This window comes from Panthera tigris, chromosome F3 (genome assembly GCF_018350195.1).
Source record: "Panthera tigris isolate Pti1 chromosome F3, P.tigris_Pti1_mat1.1, whole genome shotgun sequence".
In the NCBI taxonomy this organism is placed as follows: Eukaryota; Metazoa; Chordata; class Mammalia; order Carnivora; family Felidae; genus Panthera; species Panthera tigris.
This window is the reverse complement of record NC_056678.1, coordinates 43042423-43062619: the sequence shown is the minus strand read 5'-3', so window position 1 is coordinate 43062619 and position 20197 is coordinate 43042423. Positions and strand designations below refer to the sequence as shown.

The 20197-nt window shown below is 50.5% G+C and overlaps 1 protein-coding gene across 2 annotated transcripts in view; it reads left to right on the top strand.

Annotated features, from left to right (window-relative positions):
• PIK3C2B (phosphatidylinositol-4-phosphate 3-kinase catalytic subunit type 2 beta) overlaps window positions 1-19061 on the top strand; it is a 65979-nt gene extending 46918 nt beyond the window's left edge. For both annotated transcript variants that reach the window (XM_042975690.1, XM_042975689.1), the window contains 15 exons: window positions 562-742; window positions 1781-1888; window positions 2515-2607; window positions 3409-3538; window positions 4499-4635; window positions 7173-7342; window positions 8064-8220; window positions 8559-8668; window positions 9450-9651; window positions 10073-10197; window positions 11721-11838; window positions 13103-13184; window positions 13610-13716; window positions 15341-15469; window positions 16641-19061. In XM_042975690.1, coding sequence (XP_042831624.1) covers window positions 562-742; window positions 1781-1888; window positions 2515-2607; window positions 3409-3538; window positions 4499-4635; window positions 7173-7342; window positions 8064-8220; window positions 8559-8668; window positions 9450-9651; window positions 10073-10197; window positions 11721-11838; window positions 13103-13184; window positions 13610-13716; window positions 15341-15469; window positions 16641-16829 — 2038 coding nt within the window. In that variant the 3' untranslated portion in view covers window positions 16830-19061. The remainder of the gene's footprint in view (window positions 1-561; window positions 743-1780; window positions 1889-2514; window positions 2608-3408; window positions 3539-4498; window positions 4636-7172; window positions 7343-8063; window positions 8221-8558; window positions 8669-9449; window positions 9652-10072; window positions 10198-11720; window positions 11839-13102; window positions 13185-13609; window positions 13717-15340; window positions 15470-16640) is intronic.
• The last annotated feature ends 1136 nt before the right edge of the window (window positions 19062-20197 follow it).

Genomic DNA, 20197 nt, shown 5'->3' with positions numbered 1-20197 from the left:
CTGTCAGCTCAGAGCCTGGAGCCTGTTTCAGATTCTGTGTCTCCCCCTCTATCTCTGCCCCTCCCCCGATTTCGCTCTGTCTCTCAAAAAGAAATAAAAACTTCAAAAAATTAAAAAAAAAAAAGAAAAAGAAATATGAAGGAGAGGGGTGCCTGGGTGGCTCAGTCGGTGAAATGTCCGACTTCAGCTAAGGTCGTGATCTCACAGTTCGTGGGTTCGAGCCCCGCATTGCGCTCTCTGCTATCAGCACAGAGCCTGCTTCGGATCTTCTGTCTCCCTCTATCTGCCTCCCCGACTCTCTCTCTCTCTCTCAAAAAATAAATAAACATTTAGAAAAATATATATAAAGGAGAAATGAAATGCTGGGGGGCTTTGAGCTCTAATAAAGGCAAAGTGGACACAGACTGGGATGCTGATGAACACTTCTGTATGCGTGCAGAGTCTATTTTCCTCCCAGCTTTGGGGTGGGTTTTCCAGGGAGCTGGATCTGACCTCATCCCCCCATTACACACCCTTACCTTTGATCCCCAGTCCTGACTCCCCACTCCCTTTGCCTTGCAGGTTGCTGAAGGATGGCCTCAAGGACTCTCAGTTCAGCATCCGCTACCAATATCTGCTGGCAGCCTTGTTGTGCTGCTGTGGCAAGGGGCTGAGAGAGGAATTTAACCGCCAGTGCTGGCTTGTCAACACCCTGGCTAAGCTGGCCCAGCAGGTCCGAGAGGCTGCCCCATCTGCACGGCAGGTGAGTGGGGTGGGGCTGCCTCTACCCATTCTGGTCCCCGGCTTTTGTCACTAGTCATTAACTCCTTAGAAATCCTGGCCAGCAGGATGGTACTTGACCATCTATGATTTAGGGACTGGAAGGAGGTGCCTCTGCCTCTAACCTACAGGCCACAAAATTGACAGTCTGCAAACTGGATACAGCCCATGGATGTGTTTTGTTTGGCCTGCAAAGTATTCCATTTTTATTTAACGGCTTGCCTTAAAGGCTAAGCACATTTGTGTAAGTTGTTCACTGCACAAGAGCACTCAGCCAGAGAGGGCAAGTGTGGGCTGAAATCTAGTCCTACTTTGTTCACTGTGCTATGAGGCGTAGCTCAGGGCCACCGCTACCCAGAGCAGGGACCTTTATCTGTTTTTGTACAACCAGGCTGTGTTAGGCCAACAGTGTTCTTGGATGCTAACATTTAAAAATTGGGAGAATTTAGGGGCGCCTGGTGGCTCAGTCGGTTAAGCGCCCGACTTCGGCCCAGGTCACGATCTCATGGTCCGTGAGTTCGAGCCCTGCGTCGGGCTCTGTGCTGACAGCTCAGAGCCTGGAGCCTGCTTCGGATTCTGTGTCTCCCTCTCTCTCTCTGCTCCTCCCCCATTCATGCTCTGTCTCTGTCTCAAAAATAAATAAACATTTAAAAAAAAAATAAAAATAAAAATTGGGAGAATTTAAAGTCCAGATTGCCGGCTTTTCTTGGCAACAGCCTGAGCAGCACCACCCCCTTGAGATGCACCTGCTCTCTCAGTTATTGTAGCCTGCCTCACACTGTTGTGTCATCTGCCTCGCTTCTGTAGCTGTCTGGGCTTGCTGCCCACGCGCTGTCCCAGGCACGACACCCCAGGCTGGGGTGCTTTTCCTTCTTCATGGTCTCCTGGGGGGTGTCCGCACTTCTCAGATGGCGGTTTTCATACCAACCACTATACGGCGCCCACCTCTGGGAGGGGCCTGGTTCCTAGGGGAGCTTACGGGCACCCCTCTGACCCCTACTCTTTCCCCCCTCCCTCGCAGGGGATCCTCCGCACGGGCCTGGAGGAGGTGAGGCAGTTCTTTGCCCTCAATGGCTCCTGCCGCCTGCCACTCAGCCCTAGTCTGCTGGTTAAGGGCATCGTGCCCAGGGTGAGTGACTGGTGGGTTTGGGGCTCTTGGAGCAGGGAGGGCTCGTGGAGGCGAGGCCCTCCCACCCTGGTTATTGACAGATAGGAGGAAGAAAGGCATATCGGGGCCACTTCTCGGCCCTCGCACGTACGGACTTTCGTCTGACAGCCGCGCAGGCTGGAGGAATTGGGTCGGGGGCTGATGACGCTGCGTTTGAGTCCAGGCTGGTGATAATGACAGCAGCTGTCCTCTGTCACTGCCGAGTACCGCCCTGTGCCCACGCTGTTCTGAGTGCTTTACGCTGGTTATCCCATTTTACCCTCGCACCCTTTACGAAGTTGGTACTGTTGTGAGCCCCATTTTACAGAGGAGTAAGACTGAGGTATAGATGGGAGTCACGTACTAGTAGGTTGTCTGCCGAAGGGATGGGAGCGTGGATGTCAGGGCCGAGGCCGTAACTAACCAAAGCAGGGCAGTGGACCCAGCGGCGGTGGGGGCGGGGGGTGGAAGGAAGGAGTGCGGGCTCCCGAGAAACCCGGCACAAACAACGAGCAGGCCAACCGGCAGCAGCTTGACCCACGATGCTGACGCCATTTTCCTTTGTGACCCCCCCCCTCCCCCCATCACTACTCTGTCTCCCATGGCAGGACTGTTCCTACTTCAACTCCAACGCCGTCCCCCTCAAGCTCTCCTTCCAAAACGTGGATCCCCTGGGTGAGAACATCCGTGTCATCTTCAAGGTGAGGACACTTCTCAAGCCTGGGGGGATGAAGGTGGTAGCGGGAAGGGGAGAAAGGGGGTCGAAGGGTGTCAGGAGCCCCAGGGCAGTTCTCATCCTCTTACCCGGTGCTACCATTTTCACATGTGGAAGACTATCAGGTGACAAAGGAAATAGACTAATTCTGCATGGGCGCCGCGGGCTAGGAACAGAATGTTGGCAGGTGGAATGAGGCAACTGGCTGCTCCGTGTACCAAAAGAAGAGCTTTCTAGGGGGCAGGGCTGTCCCGACAGTGAATGGATGCAGGGCTGATCTGCTTGTACCCGAGGGCATTCAAGCACAGGCTGAATCACTGCACCACAGCAAGGTTGAAAAGGAAATTAAGATAACAGGTGCAGGTTGGACTAGGTGAACCCTCAGGTCCTTTCTGACGGATGCATCCATACAGCTGAGGAGTAAATGATAGTCGGAGAGCAGATAATCTAGAGGGGGAGGTGAAATGCATGTATGCGACTTTGTAACTTACTTATTGGCCGTGTGTAAGTTCCACATCCAAGGTATAAATGCTCCAATTTAAAAAAGGCTTGATGATCAGGAATTTGAATTCAGGTGGGGATGTGGGATTGAAGAAAGGGCCGAAACATCACGTGGGCAAATGCGATTACTGACCCATCTCTGGTCGGTTGAGCTGGTGTGAGGTGAGACGGGAGGTGGGAAAACTGGACGGTCCCCTGTCACTGTTTGGGCCAATGTGGTTCTCTTGGGGGGTCTGGGAGCTGGGGGAGGCAGTGGAGATGAGCTCTGGTCATTTTCTTCCTCCAGTGCGGGGACGACCTTCGCCAGGACATGCTAACCCTGCAGATGATTCGCATCATGAGCAAGATCTGGGTCCAAGAGGGGCTGGATATGCGCATGGTCATTTTCCGCTGCTTCTCCACTGGCCGGGGGAGAGGTCAGTTTGGGAGTGGGTGGAGGGCACCCCTTTGGTTACTGGCCTTCTGCCCGTCCCCCAGCATGAATCGTGTACTTCTCCAGAAGAAAAAAAAGGGCAAGATTATTTCAATAGAAGCTGTGGGGATGGCATTAAAAAAAGGAAGGCACGGCAGAGCGAGAAACTGGAATAAAATAAAACAGACTGACAGACATAACAGCCAAACTATTGTGTAGACTTTGGGTTCTGATTCAAACCAACCAACCATAGAGAGGTATTTTTTTGAGACGCTAGGAGGGAATTCAAATATAGACTGACTCAGGGTAAAGAATAATCGTTAATTTTTTGGATGTGCTAATGGCATGGTCGTTATGTCCTTGTTAGTTGTACTTGAAATATTTATGAGTGAAATGACAGGTCTGGGATTCGTAACGGGGCACCTGTCTGGCTCAGTGGGTAGAGCATGCAACTTTTGATCACAGGGTTGTGAGTTCAAGCCCCACATTGGGCGCAGGGCTTACTTTAAAGAAGGAAAAAAAAAAAAAAACCTCCAAGAAGGAGGGAAGGTTGGGTGGATGAAATAGGTGAAACAAGATTAGCAAAATGTTGATAATTTTTGAAGCTGGGTGATGGTTATGTGTGAATTCATGATACCTTTCTCTATTCGTACGTGTGTGTATGTAACATGTTCATACGTATATATGAATGATTCGCATATTCCCATAGTAAAAGTTAGTTCATAGCCGCTGCTCTTTTTTTGTTTCTAAGGGAGACCAAAGAGTCCCAGGCGCCCAATGTGGACAATGAGGCTTGGGGAATGGTATTCCTCCTAGTGCTATCCTTTTCCCCTTATTATCAGACTTTGTCCAAATATCCTAGAGCCTAATTTACAGGGAAGCATCCAGCGAGGCTCCTGTGGTTCTCTCCCCACGGTCCCCTTCGCTCTGCCCTGGAGTGCCCTACCCGTGCTTTCTCTCCCAGGGATGGTGGAGATGATCCCCAATGCTGAGACGCTGCGCAAGATCCAGGTGGAGCACGGGGTGACCGGTTCCTTCAAGGACCGGCCCCTGGCGGACTGGCTGCAGAAACACAACCCCGGGGAGGACGAGTATGAGAAGGTAGGGTTGGTGGTAGGGGCGAGGCAGGGTGGGGTGCGCACACGCACAGAGGAGACGGCTCAGCTGTGCCGGGAGGAAAGAATCTGTCCCCTGAGCCACTGGAATGCTTCTCCTTCTATCCTTCTATCTTCCCCTTCTGTGGCTATCCTCTGCTTGATGTCAGAGCTTGTGTTTTTTAAAATAAAGTATAAACCGTTCATGTCACTTCCCTGTGTCTGAAAAGGTAAGTCCAGCTTCCGTAGCCCGCTATACAAAACCTTTGGTGATCCCGCCCCGCCTGCCCCTACCGTATCATCCACCATACCTCCTCTCTTATGATAACTTATGTCCCAGCCACGTGTTCCCTTTCCCATTCCTCAAAACGCACCCTCTCTACGTTGCCACATTCCAGATCCTCTACCCTTGGAGAGGAGCAATATGGGTTTTTTCCTCCCGCCCCTCCATCCCATATGCTATTTATTAGCAACGTACATTTTTCAGGTATTAAATGGCCACCATGCAGAGGCACCGTGCTTGGTGCTGGAATTATGATTTCTTCTGGCCGATGTAATAAAAAGTCAAAAAAAAACATGATAGAAGTACGTACAGCAAGAATACACAGAGAAACCAACTCTGTGTCTTTGTGTTTAATATCAGTCTTTCAAAGGTAGCCTCTCAGCTCTTCTAGGCTTTCTGCTAGAATAGTGCCGGTGGTCTCTTCTGATGACTTCCAGTAGGAAAGAGCTGAGAGCTGTTTGTCTCCCGGCCTCTCAGCAAAGAGAGTTTCCCACAGCCTTCAAGCGAAAGCCCCTTAAATCAGGAGAGCGCCCTTGACCTGGTGAGATTTCCTGCAGTTATACTCCACATGACTCTGGTGGTGACACTTGAGTCACTTACCCACGGGCATATCACTATGCCCGTGGGTCAAGATAGGATGCATTTGGGGTAGAAGGAATATCTGTGGCGGGAAAACAAGCTGACAGACATGAAGGTCCAGACTGGGAGGTGACGGGTTGTGTTCCTTCTTGAGAGGTTTGTCTTCAGTCATCTATTTCCCTTTCCTAGGAATAGTCTTTTTCTTCCAGAAGGCGCATTCTGTGATTTTATAGATTTTCTGTTCTTAGATTCCTGTGGATTAGTCACCTGGTTCAATTAGACAAGTGGCAGGAGTTTCTGGTGGCTAGTTTTTTTTTTTAATTAATATATTTTTCTAAGTTTTTATTTATTTGACAGAGAGAGGGAGGAAGGGAAGGGCAGAAGGGAGGGGCAGAGAGAGGGAGAGAGAGAATCCCAAGCAGGCTCTGCACTGTCAGTGCAAAGCCCAATGTGGGGCTCGAACTCTCCAACCGTGAAATCATGACCTGAACTGAAACCAAGAGTTGGACGCTTAACCAACTGAGCCACCCAGGCACCCCCCTGTGCGGCTAGTTTTGAAACAGGCCTTGTGGATGGCCAAGAAGCTCCAGGGAGAGAAGACCCCCAAAACCCTGGGGAGAGAAAAGAGTGAGCATTGAGTGAACAGTGATAGCAAGTGGGGCTGTTGGGGCTCAGTGGGGGGGTGGGGGGGGTTGTGGGAACTGGGAGGGCCTGGGACTCAAGGCCCTGAAGGATGAGTGGAAGTTTGCAGGAGGAGGCTGGGGGGGGGGGGGGGCGGCACACATTCCCTATTTGGAAAGCTTTCTCTCATTCTCAAGTCTGTACATTCCTCATTGGCTATGACAGTTTTTACCCTCTGCTGATGGGTCTTTCTTGATTTCTTAGGAATTCTATCAACCACACAAAGAGGATTCATAGGGTGAAAGGTATCCATGTGCTAATTCCGTTATTTTTACCTCTTGGAAAGACAAATAAGGGGACGGAGGCTGACCTGATCACATAAGGTGGACCGAACCCCTTAGCCCCTCTCCCCCTGCTTTAAACTTAAAAATATCCTCACGCAGTTTACCGACTAGAGATGTCCGATTTTCAAGTGTAAAACACCGCTAGGAGTGTTGAGCTGGCTCAGCTCTTCTTTGGTGTGAAATGACTTCAATTAGATTAGTGCTGAGCTGCTGCCAGTAACTGTGGGTAAGGGAGGTGTCTGTGAGGCAGGGGGAAGCCTGGAAGATTCTGAGCAGGGTCAGGAATGGATCCTTGAGTTGACTGCCTCAGTGCTCTGCTTGAGTCGAGATGGTCACAGCCGTTCGGGAACATCGTAAGCATTAGTCTTCCTATCTAACAAGGTCTCTTCCGTCTGGGCTGGTCAAGTCTGGGCTCCAGATGAGCTCATGGGCTTTCCAACCAGTGTCCCTAGGAGAAACAAAGGTGCAGAAGAAGGTGAATTTCAGATCAAGTGGCGGAGATATACTTACAAGCCCTCTGTCTCCTTATGCCCTGTAAGACAGGAGAGAACTTTCTATGTGCCTGAGTGTGTATATCCATACATGATGAAGGCTGAACGGGCAGGTGTGAGGTGCCGTGGGGGCTCACGAGGGCCGAATTCAGTCTGGCTGTGGCCCCTGCAGTCCCTCGGATCCGGCTTTATGTCCTGCCCTCCCATCTGCCTGCCTTCCTCCCAGGCTGTGGAGAACTTCATCTACTCCTGTGCTGGCTGCTGCGTGGCCACGTACGTCTTGGGCATCTGTGACCGGCACAATGACAATATCATGCTGAAGACCACGGGCCACATGTTCCACATAGATTTTGGCCGCTTCCTGGGCCACGCACAGATGTTTGGCAACATCAAGCGGTAAGTGGTCTCCTGAAGCCAGGCTGTGTGCGTAGGGCAGGGAGGTCAGTAGAAATGGTTCAGCACTGAACACAAGCCTGTAACGGAAGGGGCTGTACTTCAGTCCCTGAGCTGAGCAGCTCTGGAGAAGGGAAGCCTGCTACAGAGGTCAAGTCCTTGCGAGGCCTGCGGATGAAGGTGGGGACCAGCTCTTCTCCCTCCGTGCTGAGGAACGAGCAAAGGGAAACGGGCCCAAACCACGGCAAAAGGGAACACGATTAGATATCCAGGAAAAAATACTGGTAGCTCACAGACAGGGAATCAATGAAGGATGTCTCTGGGGATCTTTTTTTAAAAACTTCTTTTTCTTTTTTTTAACGTTTATTTATTTTTGAGAGAGAGACAGAGCACAAGCAGGGGAGGGGCAGAGAGAGAGGGAGGCACAGAATCTGAAGCGGGCGCCAGGCTCTGAGCTGTCAGCACAGAGCCCGATGCGGGGCTCAAACTCACGAACCGTGAGGTCATGACCCGAAGCGAAGTCAGATGCTCAACCGACTGAACCACCCAGGTGCCCCTCTGGGGATCTTTTAAGATTAAGGTAGGAAGAGAAAAAGGATAAAGTTAGAGCCCCGTCTCCCCAGGTTCCCACAAGTGTTGAGGGGAATCATTCTCTGATGTAACCCCACAAGGTGGGCTTCCTCCCCCATGTTGACCTTCTACCTGTATGTTCCCCTTGGCCCAGGGACCGTGCCCCCTTTGTCTTCACCTCGGATATGGCGTATGTCATCAACGGGGGTGACAAGCCTTCCAGCCGCTTCCATGATTTTGTTGACCTTTGCTGCCAAGCCTACAACCTCATTCGCAAGCACACCCACCTCTTCCTCAACCTTCTGGGCCTGGTGAGGAGTTCCATCTCTCTCTGAACCCCTCCCTCTTATCATCTGGCACCTTCTTTAAGACTCCCCTGTCTGGCTTCAGAGGATTTCTGGAGATCTGTTTCTCTGAGGTCTAGATAAAGGCAGGGCCCAGACTACTGGTGACCGTGGTATCTGTGCAGTGTCTGGCTTCCTGCCCCAGCCCCTCCATTCCTGTGGCCTTCTAGCCACTGCCCACGGCATCTGTCTACCGCCTTCTAAGAGGGTTAGGGAGCCTCGCTATAGAAAATAGCAGGGGAAGAAGCACCAAGAATTCCTGGCTGTTCCAGGTGCCCTCTCTCCCAACTTTGCTTTTTTCCTAGATGTTGTCCTGTGGGATCCCCGAGCTCTCAGACCTGGAGGACCTCAAATACGTGTATGATGCTCTGAGGCCTCAGGACACAGAGGCCAATGCTACTACCTACTTCACTAGGTAATACCCTGTGCACAGGACAGCGCTGCCCACCCCGAGTAGTTCATGTCCGGGCTGCCTGGAGGAGGATGGGGAGGAGTAGGGCTGGGGAGACAGGAAAGGCTTAGCTCAGATGGCAGAGCTTAGAGTCGACAACACGTGTCATCCTGACTTTGCCTCTGCCTTTAGGGAGGTTACTTGACTTCTCTGACTCAGTTGTTGGTGCCGAGCTTTGTGTACAGAGCCATTGCAATCTCTTACTTACGTTCTTGCTAGGTGCTGGTCAAAGACTTTGTTGATGGGATGATCGTGGGTTCTCCTTAGGGTCCGGCTCTCTGGATCAGAGCCTTTCCGTTTATCAAAATGTGGAGTTCCATGGTTCCATGTTCCCACATTTGACGATGTGTTCTAACATAGAACCTCTCCTTTTGATCAGAAGTCTCTAGATTGAACGGTGCTTGGTGAGGCTTCACTGTACTGGATGTCTACTATATAAAGACCTTTACATGCTGACCCTGTGGTGGAATCCCTCATTCCTTCCTACCTTGGTTTAACCATCCAAAGATGCTCAGGAGGGCAGAAAGGGGAGATAAGCCCCCAGGATTCACATGAATAAATTGCATGTAGATGATCACGTGCCCGTCAAGCACTCTACGAGGATATTACCCAAGGAAAATGATTCTGTCTGAACTGCGTGTGGGTCTCAGGTGTCAGAGGATATTCGCTGAGATAGCTCTGTCCAGCCAGTGGGGACTTGGGTCCATGGTTACATCTTTTCATTCCCATCGTCCTGCACCAACAGGTTGATTGAGTCCAGCCTGGGCAGTGTAGCCACAAAGCTCAATTTCTTCATCCATAATCTGGCTCAGATGAAATTCACAGGCTCAGACGACCGGCTGACCCTTTCCTTTGCCCCCCGAACACACACGCTCAAGAGCTCTGGCCGCATCAGTGATGTTTTCCTCTGCCGCCACGAGAAGATTTTCCACCCCAACAAGGGCTATGTAAGTGTCTTCTCCAATATGACCCTGCCTTGCTCCCCACCGCCCCCAGCATATTGGGATTCTGTCTCTTCACATCCACACGTGGGCACTGGAGTTGTGAGCATCCCGTGCCAGGAGCCACGCAGTCACAGACCACTTCCCTCTCCCGTGCCCAAGTGGGCTGCTGGAATCAGGGAGCTGAATTGAGTGGTTATTCCCTCTGGGTCAAAGATCCTATGAAACATGTATAGGAAATCTTTGCTTTTCAGATTCCTGCACGTGTAATGTCTATCCTCTTCTTCTTTGGAGGCACTTTTGCTCTTTTCCTTCTGGAAAGTGTATTCCCCCAACACACACACACACCCCCCTCTTCTGTTCCCTTACCTACTCCCTTCATTGGGTGCACAGGGGTTGGCAGGTACTAAGACTTGGACCTTTGCAGGTTTATGTGGTGAAGGTGATGCGAGAGAATGCTCACGAGGCCACTTACATCCAACGGACGTTTGAAGAGTTCCAGGAATTACACAATAAGCTGCGGCTGCTCTTTCCTTCTTCCCTCTTGCCCAGGTAGCTGTCCCCTCTCTTCTCAGCACAGGGAGATCCTGGGGAGGGAGACCAGAGCTGCGGAGGGCTGGGGGGGGTGGCGGGGAGGGTTGGGGGGTACTGCAGGATCCTGAAAGTACCCTTTCCAAGATCTGTTTGCTTTTTTTGGCCTGGTGATCAGTGTGATGGCAAGTGCCCCCCCTGCTGGCCGGTATCTCCTGACTCTCTCAGCCCAGTCTTGAAAATAAGCTTGAGCCCACCTGCCAGAAGGAGAGAAAACTGGGTCTAAGAGGACTGACCGAATCTTTGTTTCAAAGTTTCTTCTCTTTTTTTTTTTTTTAACGTTTATTTATTTTTGAGAGAGAGAGAGACAGAGCGTAAGTGGGGGAGGAACAGAGAGAGAGGGAGACCCTGAAGCCAGAGCAGGCTCCAGGCTCTGAACTGTCAGCACAGAGCCCGACGCAGGGCTCAAACTCACCAGCCGTGAGATCATGACCTGAGCCGAAGTCAGATGCTTGATCAACTGGGTCACCCAGGAGCCCCTCAAAGTTTCTGGTCTTTTAAAGAGTAAAAGAAAAATAAGCAAAATTTAGTATATACATACAATAGAATGTTATGAAATCTTGACAAGAAGGAAATTCTGGCACATGCTACAACATGGATGAGCCTTGAAGGACCTTATGCCAAGTGAAATAAGCCAGTCACAAAAAAGATAAATCTTGTGTCATATTTCACTTATATGAGGTCCTACAAGTGACCAGATTCCTAGAGACCAAAAGTAGCATGGTGGCTACCGGGGCTTGGAGGAAGGAAGCGGAATGGGGAGTTGTTTAACGGGTACAGGGTTTCAGTCGTGTGAGATGAGAGTTCTGGAGAGGGGCGCGGTGATGGCTGCACAGCTCCGTGAATGTGCTTCATGCCACTGAACCATACACTTAAAAATGGTTAAGATGGGGCGCCTGGGTGGCTCAGTCGGTTAAGCGGCCGACTTCGGCTCAGGTCATGATCTCACAGCCCGTGAGTTCGAGTCCCGCGTCGGGCTCTGTGCTGACAGCTCAGAGCCTCGAGCCTGTTTCGGATTCTGTGTCTCCCTCCCTCTGATCCTCCCCCGCTCATGCTCTGTCTCTGTCTCAAAAATAAATAAATGTTAAAAAAAATTTTTTTAAATGGTTAAGATGGTAAATTTTACGTTCTGTGTATGTCACCACAGTTTTTTAAAATGATTTTTCAAATGAATTTTGACCCTGATGGGGAAAACTGCGAGCTCCTCCAGAGCCCCCGAGGCACTTCCGGGGAGCCACAGGACGCTGCCCATCAGCGTGGTTTTCTTGCCTGGCATCCCTGGAACTGCGGTGCGAGATGCTGCGGGAAGGAGTGTGTCGCTGGAGCAGGCCCCGGGAGCTGCGGGAGGAATGGGGCCGGCTAGTGAGACATGTGGGTCAGGTCGCCGAAAATGCCAATGAAAGGTGGCTAAAGCCTGTCGCCTCTTCCCTCTCTTTTCCTTTCTTGCCCCTCCGGGTGTTCCCACGGCCCACCTGCCCCGCCAGCTTCCCTAGTCGCTTCGTGATTGGCCGCTCGAGGGGAGAGGCGGTGGCCGAGCGGCGGAGGGAGGAGTTAAACCGCTACATCTGGCACTTGACCCACGCAGCCCCCGAGGTGGCCGAGGTGAGTGGGCTCTCTCTTGTGGGCTGTTCGGGGAAGGTCTGGTTTGGTGGGGGGTGGGGGGGGGAGGGGTATGTAGTGGAAGCAGGGAGGATGCGCGCCCCCTGGCGGTCAAGGACGGGATTTGCGAGGAGGGCGGTGGCCGGCACAGCGAGGGAGGGAGGGGCGTGGCTGCAGCGCCTGGGGTCGTGCTGGTAAATGCTTTGAACGCGTGCCTTCTGGGGCGGATATCAGAGGCGGTCTTGGAGTGCTAGTATTCAGAACCTTGGGAAGGAAAGGAGATTTTTGAGCAGGTTGAGTGTGTACTTACCTAGATTTTTTTTTTTAAACAAATGGCATTGTAATTTGGTATTATAATGGGCATAAAAACCAATGTAGGCATCAGGAGCCCCATCCCTTCCGACCCATCATCTAACCCCATTTCTGTGTTTCCTTCCTATTTGTCTATAGGCAAATGTGACTCTTACTGCTTTAGCTCCAATATCACTAGATAATATTTTTCTCACTTGGTGTTTATAATAAGCAGCACTTTGAATATCTGTACGAAATTATACTTTGACTTGCAATGCCACAATCTCCTTAACCATTTGTTTCTTGAGAGAGAGATTATGCCCCCCCCCCTTTTTTTCACTATTAACGCTAGAGTAGGTATTTTCACACATTTTAGTTTTTGTTTTCCCTGACAGACTTAGGAACCATTCTTGAGAGTAGGATTCATGGGCTCTGTCCAGAGTTGGCTCAAATATTTCTCTGCTTGAAAGGTGTATGTGTGTCCATAGGGGAGGGGGCGGCACAAAAGAACAGACTGCTTTTGACCTGATGTGACTTAGGTTTTTTTTTTCCTTTTTGAAGAACTTTTGTTATGAGAACTTTCAAACATCTACAGAAGCAGAGAAATGGTATAATGAGTGCCTATATCTTCATCACCCAAACGGTTAATGTTTTGCCATATTTGCTTCATCTCTTTTTGTATGAAGTATTTTAAACTAAATCCCAGACATCATGACATTCTATCCCTAAATACTATGTATTCTTATATAACTATAGAAATCATACCATCTAATATATAGTCCATATTGAAAATCTCCCTGTCGTCCCCCAAATTCTTTTTACAGCTGGTTGGTTTGAGCCATGATCCAAATAAGAAGTGCAAAAGATATTTGGTTCCATTTTATCAAGTTTTTTAAAATCTGGAATAGTCCCTTGCCTTTTTTTTATGGGTCCGTTGCCTTCTTGAAGAGTGACTCTGTGTCTGATGTCATTTCAGTGTGATTTGGTATACACCTTTTTCCACCCCCTGCCCCGAGATGACAAGGCTACGGGCACCAGCCCAGCTCCTAAGTCCTCAGGTACGCTGCCTTCTCTGTGACGCTCCTGCCAACCTCTCTGAACCATTCCCAAAGGTCATCTCTCCTGCCCCCCCCCCCCCCCAGTTCTCTTCCCTTGACCGGCCTCTGTCTCTTCGCCTACTGGCTGGAGAATCTGGTGTCCCGCTCAGGCTGTGGGGCCCCCGGCTCCTCGTGCAGGTTTCCCAGCGACTGGATATCCGCCTGCTCATTACACCACACAAACTGGATAGAACATCTCAACCTGATTCTGAATCATGTTCACAGACATCACTTGACAGTTCCCCCATCTGATATCAAGAACCTGACAGGGAGATCCTGGGGGATGGGTGGGGGGGAAGGGGTAGAGGACCACGGAAACAACTGCCTGGCACCAGCTGGGGACGAGACTTCCTTCGTGACCTTTCTTGGTTTCTTTGTCCCTCCAGACGGCTCATGGGCCCGGCCCGTCGGGAAGGTGGGAGGGGAGGTGAAGTTGTCCATCTCCTACAAAAACAATAAACTCTTCATCATGGTGATGCATATTCGGGGCTTGGTAAGTACACGCACACAGCCTTCACGTGGCTCTGTATCTTTCTTCCGGTAGTTTTCTGACTGGTCAGAAGTTTTCTCCCTTCCTCTCATGAGGGTAACCACAGAAGTTACTGAGTACCCCCGGTGGCCCTGCTACCAGGCCAGGCCTGAGATATGACTAAGCAGGCAAGCACCGCCAGATACAGGTTCTTACTACCCGCGGTCTTTGGCAAGTTGTCTAAGTGTCCCGACCCTCGTTGAAATGAAGATGTTAGTATCTACCTGGTAGAGTTATGGAGGGTTTCAAGGAAATAGCGCATACAGAGCACTTAACAGAATGCCTGGTATTAGTGTTGTGGCAATTATGATGATTATTATGAGGAAGAGGCCCAAAGGGTTTATTACCTGGTTGTAGAGATAAGGCAGCCACATGATGTCCTTCGAGCATAAGGCAGTATAGAATCACAAAATTGTTGGTAGGAAGGGGAAGGGAACTTGCATTCAATACCTGCCATGTGCTGGACTGTTGTGGGTTGGGGCATTGGTGTGTGGCAGGGGCATGAACTTTGGAATCAGAGCAACCTGGGTTTCACTCTGACAACTTCATTCATTCATTCATTCATCATTCATTCATTCATTCATTCAATAAATGTTCATCAGGTGCCTACTCTGTGCCGGGCACTGATTTACTAGCTCTAGATCTAAGCGTAAACAAAACACAATCCCTGCCTTCAAGGAGCTTACATTCTGGTAGGAAGAGACAGACAGACAAACAGACAAGTGAAATATATGGCAGGTCAGATAGTGGTAAGTGCTCTGGAGAGGAATAAAGCAGAGAACAAATACTGGGGTGGAGTGAAGTGGTGACATTTTTATAAAGAGTGGTCAGGGAAGCCTTCATTGATGACAAGGTGTTCAAGCAAAGACGGAACAAGGTGAGGACTGTTCCAGGTAGAGGGAGCAGTTAAATCCCAAAGCCCTGAGTCAGGAACCTGCCTGGGGCATGCTGGGAACTGCAAGGGGTCATTGTGGCTGAAGGCTGCAGAGCAAAGGGGAGAATGAATAGTAGATGTTGGGGTTGCAAAGGGCACAGCACTCCAGAACCTGAGTCCCACAGTCAAGACTGTGGCTTTTACCCAGAATGAAATGGGAACCGTTGGAGGGTTTTGAGCAGAGGCATGACAAGATCTAATTAAAAAGGATCAGGCTGGATGAATCACTAATTGGCTGGCCTTCAGCAAGCAACTTAATATCTCTCTGACTCATTTTGCACCTCTTGGGGGTTACTTGGATCAAATGACAAAATAGACAAAGACATTGGGCAAGGCAGGAAGATATCTGGGGACATGGTGGCTCAGTCAAAACAGACCAAGTTATGGCATGCCCCGAGCATTTGTATGAAAAGTATAGACTGGGTGTAATGGGCAATCGGATTGATGTTTTGGTAGGACACCTAATATTGTCATGGTAGATATTTCTATCAGAAGGGAGTGAGCTGGAAAGCAGACAAATTATGGTGCCTTGTAAGAAGCCAGGTGTGAGGGAGAAGAGTCTGGATCAGGTTGTGATCACAGGAATGGTGATAGGGACACAGACGTATGAATCTTCTTTTTGTAACATTTGTAAAATTTGCACTCCCTTTGTAGCAACTGCTGCAGGATGGAAATGACCCAGACCCCTACGTGAAGATTTACCTCCTTCCTGACCCTCAGAAAACGACTAAGAAGAAAACCAAAGTGGCCCGGAAAACCTGCAACCCCACCTACAATGAGATGGTGTGTGGAGGAGGGGCTGGGGTGGGTTGGCAAACTGTACCTGTTTGTGTAAATAAAGTTGTATTGGAATGCGGCCCCACCTATCACGGAAGTGTCGTCTGTGGCTGCTTTCATGCTGCAGCGGCAGGATTGCGTGCTTGTGACATAGACCAGACTGTTTGTACTCCTGTCTGGCTCCTCACATAAACAAGTTTGCTGACCCTTCGGTCAGGGAGTCCACAGCTGGGGTATGGCCTTGGCCCTGTCCCGTGGGGAGGAGGAGCCTGCTGGTCCTTTGCTGATAATGAGCCGTGGCCCCAATAAAAAGCCCTCACCTGTGGCATGCCTGGGTGACTCCCTTGGTTGAGTATCTAGCTCTTGGTTTTGGCTCAGATCATGATCCCAGGATTGTAGGATAGAGCACTGCATTGGGCTCTTCACTGAGCATGGGGCCTGCTTGAGGTATTCTCTCTCTTTCCCTCTCTCTCTCTCTCTCCCTCCCCCTCCTTCCCTCTCCTTCCCCCTCCCCCTCCCTCCCTCCCTCTCCTGCCCTCTCCCTCCCCCTCCCTCTACCCCTCTCTCCTGCACATGCTCTGTCTAAAATGAAGAAACCGGGGAAAAAAGGAAACTTGTTTTTAAAGTTTATTTTGAGAGAGACAAAGCGCCAGTGGGGGAGCGGCAGAGAGAGAGAGGGGACAGAGGATCTGAAGCGGGCTCTGTGCTGCCGGCAGCGAGCCCAATGCAGGCTCGAACTCACAAACCATGAGATCATGACCTGAGCTGAAGTCAGACGCTCAACCAACTGAGCCACGCAAGTGCCCCAAGGAAAAAAGGAAACTTAAAAAAAAAAAAAAGTCCTCACCTTCCTCAACTCTAAGCAAAGAACAAAGTTCTTTATTTATTTACTTATTTATTCATTTGCTTTTAGATATTTAAGTAATCTCTACACCCAACGTGGGGCTTGAACTTACAACCCCGAGATCAAGAGTCGCTTGCTCTTTGGACTGAGCCAGCCAGGTTGCCCCAAAGAGCAGAGTTCTGTAAAGCTCTTCTTGGGTTCCAAGTACCTTCTCTAATCCCGCGGACTCGGGCTGGGGAGAGAAGTCATCTTAGCCCCCGCCAGATCGAACCTCCACAGACTTAAGCATCTCCCTCTTCTGTGTCCCCCCATCTTCCCCATCTCTGTTCGCAGCTGGTGTATGACGGGATCCCCAAGGGAGACCTACAGCAGCGGGAGCTGCAGCTGAGTGTGCTGAGCGAGCAAGGATTCTGGGAGAACGTTCTCCTCGGGGAGGTGCACATCCGCCTTCGAGAGCTGGACCTGGCCCAGGAGAAGACTGGCTGGTTCGCACTGGGATCTCGAAGTCATGAGACCTTGTGAGCCCAGCAGAGCCCGACCCATCCCCCCCCACCAACCCCCGCCCAGGACCCCAGGCGGCTGGGGGTGCCGGGGGAGACGATTCTTCCCTCCTCCATGTGCCCTTTCCTTGTGAAAGGGCAGAGCCCTTGGCGGGCCTCCCCTCTGTCCGGGTGGCTCAGGCCCCTGTGACGGGAGGCGGGCAGAGTTAGATGCTGTCTGCTGTCCCCTCCTCTGCCCGGCGGCATTTGGGTTGGCTGTGCTGAGCGGCTGTGAGGCTGCCGCGAAGTTTTAAGGTTACCTTGTGTCAAGGGAGCAACGCCTGGTTGGGGGTGAGTGGGGCGGGCTGAGTGAAGTAGCGTTTTGAGGGAGGGTGGGTGGATATCTTTATTTTTATTTTTAAAAAATGAAATAGTAATGTTGTCCTGACTGGACAGGAAGCCTCGTGAGAAGGGACTTGCATATGCCTCGGAAGGCAAAAGAGGAAGACGTCGGACTTTTTGTATGATTAAGGTTCTTATTGGACTTTCCCCTAGGGTTTTGTTTGTTCGCTTGTTTGTTTCTCATCTGTGTTTTTCTATCCATAGGAATTATTTGGGGAGGGGCCCAGTGGGTCCTGGGTGAGAGCCCTCCCTCTCTAAGGGCAGGCCGGGGAGGGGCGGGGAGGGTCTGGTGTGCTGGACTGAGGCCTGCTGTGGGCCTTTCTGATTGTGCCTCCAAAGGAGAGCGGTGTGATACCTACGGGTGTAAGGGAGGGCCTTCCGAACGGGGCCCTGCCGAGGACCTGTGTTCAGGGACCTGGGCTCTTTCAGGGGGAGCTTTTCCTTCCGTCTTCCCCGACTTTGCCAGGACGTGCCCCGAATACGGTCTTCTACCCCTCCATTCTCACGACCCTTCTGGGGACCATCTGGTCCCTGAGGGTATGCTGGGGGTGCTTCTCCACACGTCTCTCTCCCTTCCTTTTTCCCTGGTGGGAGAAAGTGCTGCCTCAGCCCTTAGATTTGGTCCCCCCACCCACCCCGCCCAAGGACATCCTGGCCCTGGGAAGGAGACGGCTAGGCCGCAGATGCCAGTGTGGCCCCATCACCCGCCACACCCCCCTTTTTTGTGTGCTGCTTTTCCCAAACTCCACTTCTGTCACATTTTTTTTTTTTAAATAAGAATTTCCCTCATTTTCTGGGGCCATAAACTTATTTAGTCTGGAGCCAAAGGGATGCCCTAAGCTGAGGAAAAGGGGCGTGGGGTGGGGGACTCCAGTGATGTTCTTTGGTGGCGAGAAGGCTGGATCGGAGGGGGGGTGATTGATCCCCGGGAGCTGAGCTAGGAGCGAGAGACGGGGTCTCTTGTCTCTTACACTTTTTATTCCCTACCTGGTGGATTTCGGATTCACTCTTGTGCTTTACTCCAAAGGGTTGTATCCTTTGGGGGGAAAAAAAAAAAGGGAGAGACTTTGAATTTGATATATTTAAACCGGAATTGGCTGGATGCACCCCAGGGTTGGGGCATGGAGGGAATCGAGGAGACTCTGAACTATCCCTCCCCAGCTTCCTTCTCAGCTCCAAGGATCAGAAATTCCCCCGTTTGCTGACTCATTCCATAACCAGAGAAAGAAGCTCCGTTCACTGAAGCCACAGGGGAGCAAGGAAATGTAAACTTTTCTTTTAGGTTAAAAATGTCAAGGGTAAGGTGGCCACTGTGGGGGAGGGGCTGGGGGAAGTGGGGAACAGGGGCAGAACTCCTCCAGGTGAATGGACCATAGATGCGTTACTGGCTTTTGGCCTGTAGCTCATTTTATTTTGACCCTCTCTGCCCCTGATTGAAAGAGGTCTGTGTACTGTATCCACTTCCCTTGTATCTGCTACTTTCTCTGGAACTGTATTTTCTAATAAATGACATTTGAGAAAAACAAAACCATCCTTTTCAAAATTGGTCGATGCTCACATGAAGACACCTGGTGTACAAGATGAAAATCATAACAGTAGGGGTCTTACGATTGGAAACTTTGATATGCGTTGGTGCGCTGCCCTGGGCCTTCGACACTTGTCAGTGAAATCTTAGCCTCAGAACAACTTGATCAGGTGAGTAGTAGAATCCCCATTTTATAGGTGAAGAGATGGAAGCTCAGAGAGATTAAGTAATCTGTCTTAAACTCACAGCCGATCAGCCTTGGATCTCGAATTGGAATCTAGGATTGACTCCAAACCTTGTGCAAACTCCTAGGTAATGTTTAATACAGCCCTTTAAGTTGGTGTAACATTTGTTCGTTTTCAGCGTGTCTTACTATAAACGATGTCCTTTTTCGTTACGCTACCGTCAAAAGTAGATCTGGTTCGTTCATTAATTCTATCAACAAACATGTACCGTGCTTTCCAGTGCTACAGAGTGACATGCCTCCATCCACAAAGAATATAGCTCCTGGGGTTGTGCGTTGGGCCCTGTGCCACGTACCGGGCTGAGGGTTACAAAGACAAATTCAAACGATCTCTGCATTTAAGAAGTTTACCACCTAGGGGCACCTGGGTGGCTCAGTCGGTTGAGCCTCTGACTCTTGATTTGAGCTCAGGTCATGATCTCGAGATTCATGGGATCGAGCCCCACATCAGGCTCCCAGCTGACAGCATGTAGCCTGCTTGGGCTTCTCTGTCTCCCTCTCTCTCTGCCACCCCCCACTCCAATACATAAATAAACTTTACAAAGTTTACTGCCGGCACACCTGGGTGGCTCAGTCTGTTAAGCATCCGACTTTGGCTCAGGTCATGATCTCGTGGTTTGTTGAGTTCGACCCCCATGTCGGGCTCTGTGCTAACAGCTCAGAGCCTGCAGCCTGTCTCGGATTGTGTATCTCCTCTCTCTGCCCCTCCCATGCTCATGCTCTGTCTCTCTCTCTCTCTCAATAATAAATGAACATTAACAAAATGTTTTAAAAAGTTTACTGCCTAATGATATTTAACCAGCCCCATTTTCTAAAAGGGGAAACTGAGCCTCTGAGATGCCTTACAACTGTTAAGTCATTAGAGCAGAGCCATAGCTCAGAACCCACCAAATGCAAGAAGGAGGTGGTGTGAACCTTGTACCAGCATTTCACCCAAAAGTTTTCAAAACTCTCCAGTGGGGTGTCCTATTTCACACCAGGAAATTTTGTGAGGCTTCCCAGGGACTTTCAGTAGTAAACAGGGGGAAGTGTTACCCATCTGCGGTGTTTCTAAGTGGTTTTGAGATGTCACTGCCGTTCTGGATAAATCCCAGGGGACCTTTTAAAAGTTAAACTTGACTCTGGCAAGAGTCTTAGTTGAGGAAATTTCTTGGCTGAATGGGGCAGAAATCTGAACCACCCTGAGGGCGTGGGGGTGAGAGCTGGGAGTATAGTAAGGGCTTGCTCAGGGAGAAGAGAA